Below are 2,120 nucleotides of genomic sequence, written 5' to 3' on the forward strand. Positions count from 1 at the left end.
GTGCTCTGTGGCTCTTCCATACCTCACAGAGCATTCTCATATTGGAATTACTACCCAAAGCCACTGCCATCGAGTCGATGCTGACGCCTAACAGCCCCGAAGGACCTATTAGAACCGTTCCCTGGGGCATGAAAGACTGCAAACATTTATGGGAGCAGACAGATTCATCTTTCTCCCGGGGAGTAACTGGTGGGTTTGACCCACAGCCCTGGAATAACCTACAACGCCCCCAGGGCTGCTTGGAAAGATCACACGACACGGGGATTATAATTATGCATTTGCCCATCTGCTGGGGGCACTGGGGCAACCCGGATTTTATTTTACAAACTATGGGGTTCTGTGTTTAAGTAATCCATGACCTCGTAGAGTATGAGGTCCGTAAAAGCTTAAGGAGGTTCCCTATTTGCTTTGCCGCTTATGAAACTCTCTGAGGTCTTTTTAGATCGTGAGAAAGTACTGAGGAAGACCCGATCATCTTGTATGGGCCAGGACCCATTCAGGCATAAAGATCAGGACGAAAGTGCCCGGCGGCTGACCCTGCGTATTTCAGGTAGTCAGATCAATGCAACCACGGCTGCCTCTGCCCTCAGACTGGGCTCTCCTTGATGGAAGAAGAGAGGGTATTTGCAGAGTAGAAATAACAACAACAACACACGGTTTTCATATCATTTAGATCAAGGTTCCTTTCTGTTCCCCCCTGGTTTCAAATCTCTTCTTAATGGCCCAGAAGCACTTGAGTTCTGGACAAACTGTCTCCTCAGCTGCTGCCAACAAATAATTACTGCCTGCTACCTGCTTTGGAATAGCCAATGGTAGAGTGGCAGTTATGCAAAACTGTCCTGTGCAAACAAAGACATCTCGTCCCCAGTCTGCCTCCGTCCACGGCATAAGCCTTCCGACAACTCTTCATGGGAGATTTGAATGCGGAAGAGATTTTTTGTAAAGAAAGTCACATGGAGTGGTTTTACTTTTAAAACAGAACGCCATCGAGTTGATTCTGACTCACAGGTACCCTGTGTAGTAGCGTTTCTTACAGCGCAAATCTTTACAGGACCTGACCACCTCATCTTTCTTCCACGGAGATGGCGGCTTGGGGCGATCGGCTTTGCCTATTAGCAAACCTTCTTTATGAGTCAGGATCATTGTAAATGCACTGCATGAAGCAAACCGGCTGTGGGTACATGCACTCTGACTCACGGTGACCCTGTGTGCGGCAGAGAACCGTGCAGCGCACGGGGTCCAATGGTTGATCTTTCAAAAGTCAATCACCAGGGCCTTTCTTTTGTGGCTCCTCTGGGTGGACTCAAACTGCCAACCTTTTGGTTAACAGCCGAGTGCATCAACTGTCTGCACTACCCAGGGGCTTCTCAATGGATTGTAGAGATCAATATTTAGGTGAATTCTCCTTTCGCCAGCCTGCACCTCTTTTATCTTCCTAGCTACTGTCACTGAGGTGATTCTTATTCATAGCAATCCTGTAGAGGATTTCCAAGGCTGTCAACCTCGATGGGCATGGACAGCCTCAGCCGTCTCCTGAGAAGTGGCTGGTGCATTTGAACTGTTGACCTTATGGTTAGGAGTCCAGCGCTGACCCAACAGCGCCACGTGGGTTCTTCTTTACCTTAGTAATGGACAAGGAAGGGAGAGTCTTGGCCTCAGCTCGCACTTGGTCAAGTTTGTTTTCCGGTAGAAAGAGTTGAGGGTCTGGAAGTTTTCTGAGTACAGCCTGCTTCCAACCTTGACCAGGTCAGTTTCTAAGCGTCACACAGCTTATGTCCAGAAAGCTCTTTTAATGTTCCACAGCTGGAATTCTGTGGATGCAGCCATGTTCCCGTATTTCAGGTATGGGCGTGAACATTGACATTTTAGCACCCACCAGTGAAGCAGTTGCTACAATAATAATCTCAGAGGAACCTGAAGGGTGGGAGGCACCGTGGGTGTGTTAAACTCATTAATCCTGGCTACCCCAGGATGGCCTCTGGTGGACAGCAAGAGTGCTTCTGGGTAATGTGTTATGAACATGGATGCCAGCAAAAGGCAGGTGGAGGTAAGCAGTCTGAAATGTCTCTTGGTTTTATGTGTAAGAAAAGAAACGTCCTTTTCAGTGGCTTAGGCTTTAC

General features: G+C 48.2%; 1 protein-coding gene across 1 annotated transcript in view; it reads right to left on the minus strand.

Annotated features, from left to right (window-relative positions):
• Window positions 1-2,120, minus strand: part of PAPSS2 (3'-phosphoadenosine 5'-phosphosulfate synthase 2) — a 102,471-nt gene that overhangs the window by 26,530 nt on the left and 73,821 nt on the right. Inside the window, exon 5 of the mRNA XM_045291671.1 lies at window positions 1,622-1,754. Within this exon, the coding sequence (XP_045147606.1) occupies window positions 1,622-1,754 (133 nt within the window). The remainder of the gene's footprint in view (window positions 1-1,621; window positions 1,755-2,120) is intronic.

Source organism: Echinops telfairi, unplaced genomic scaffold (genome assembly GCF_000313985.2).
Source record: "Echinops telfairi isolate 266 unplaced genomic scaffold, ASM31398v2 ScPeMD7_70;HRSCAF=299, whole genome shotgun sequence".
In the NCBI taxonomy this organism is placed as follows: Eukaryota; Metazoa; Chordata; class Mammalia; order Afrosoricida; family Tenrecidae; genus Echinops; species Echinops telfairi.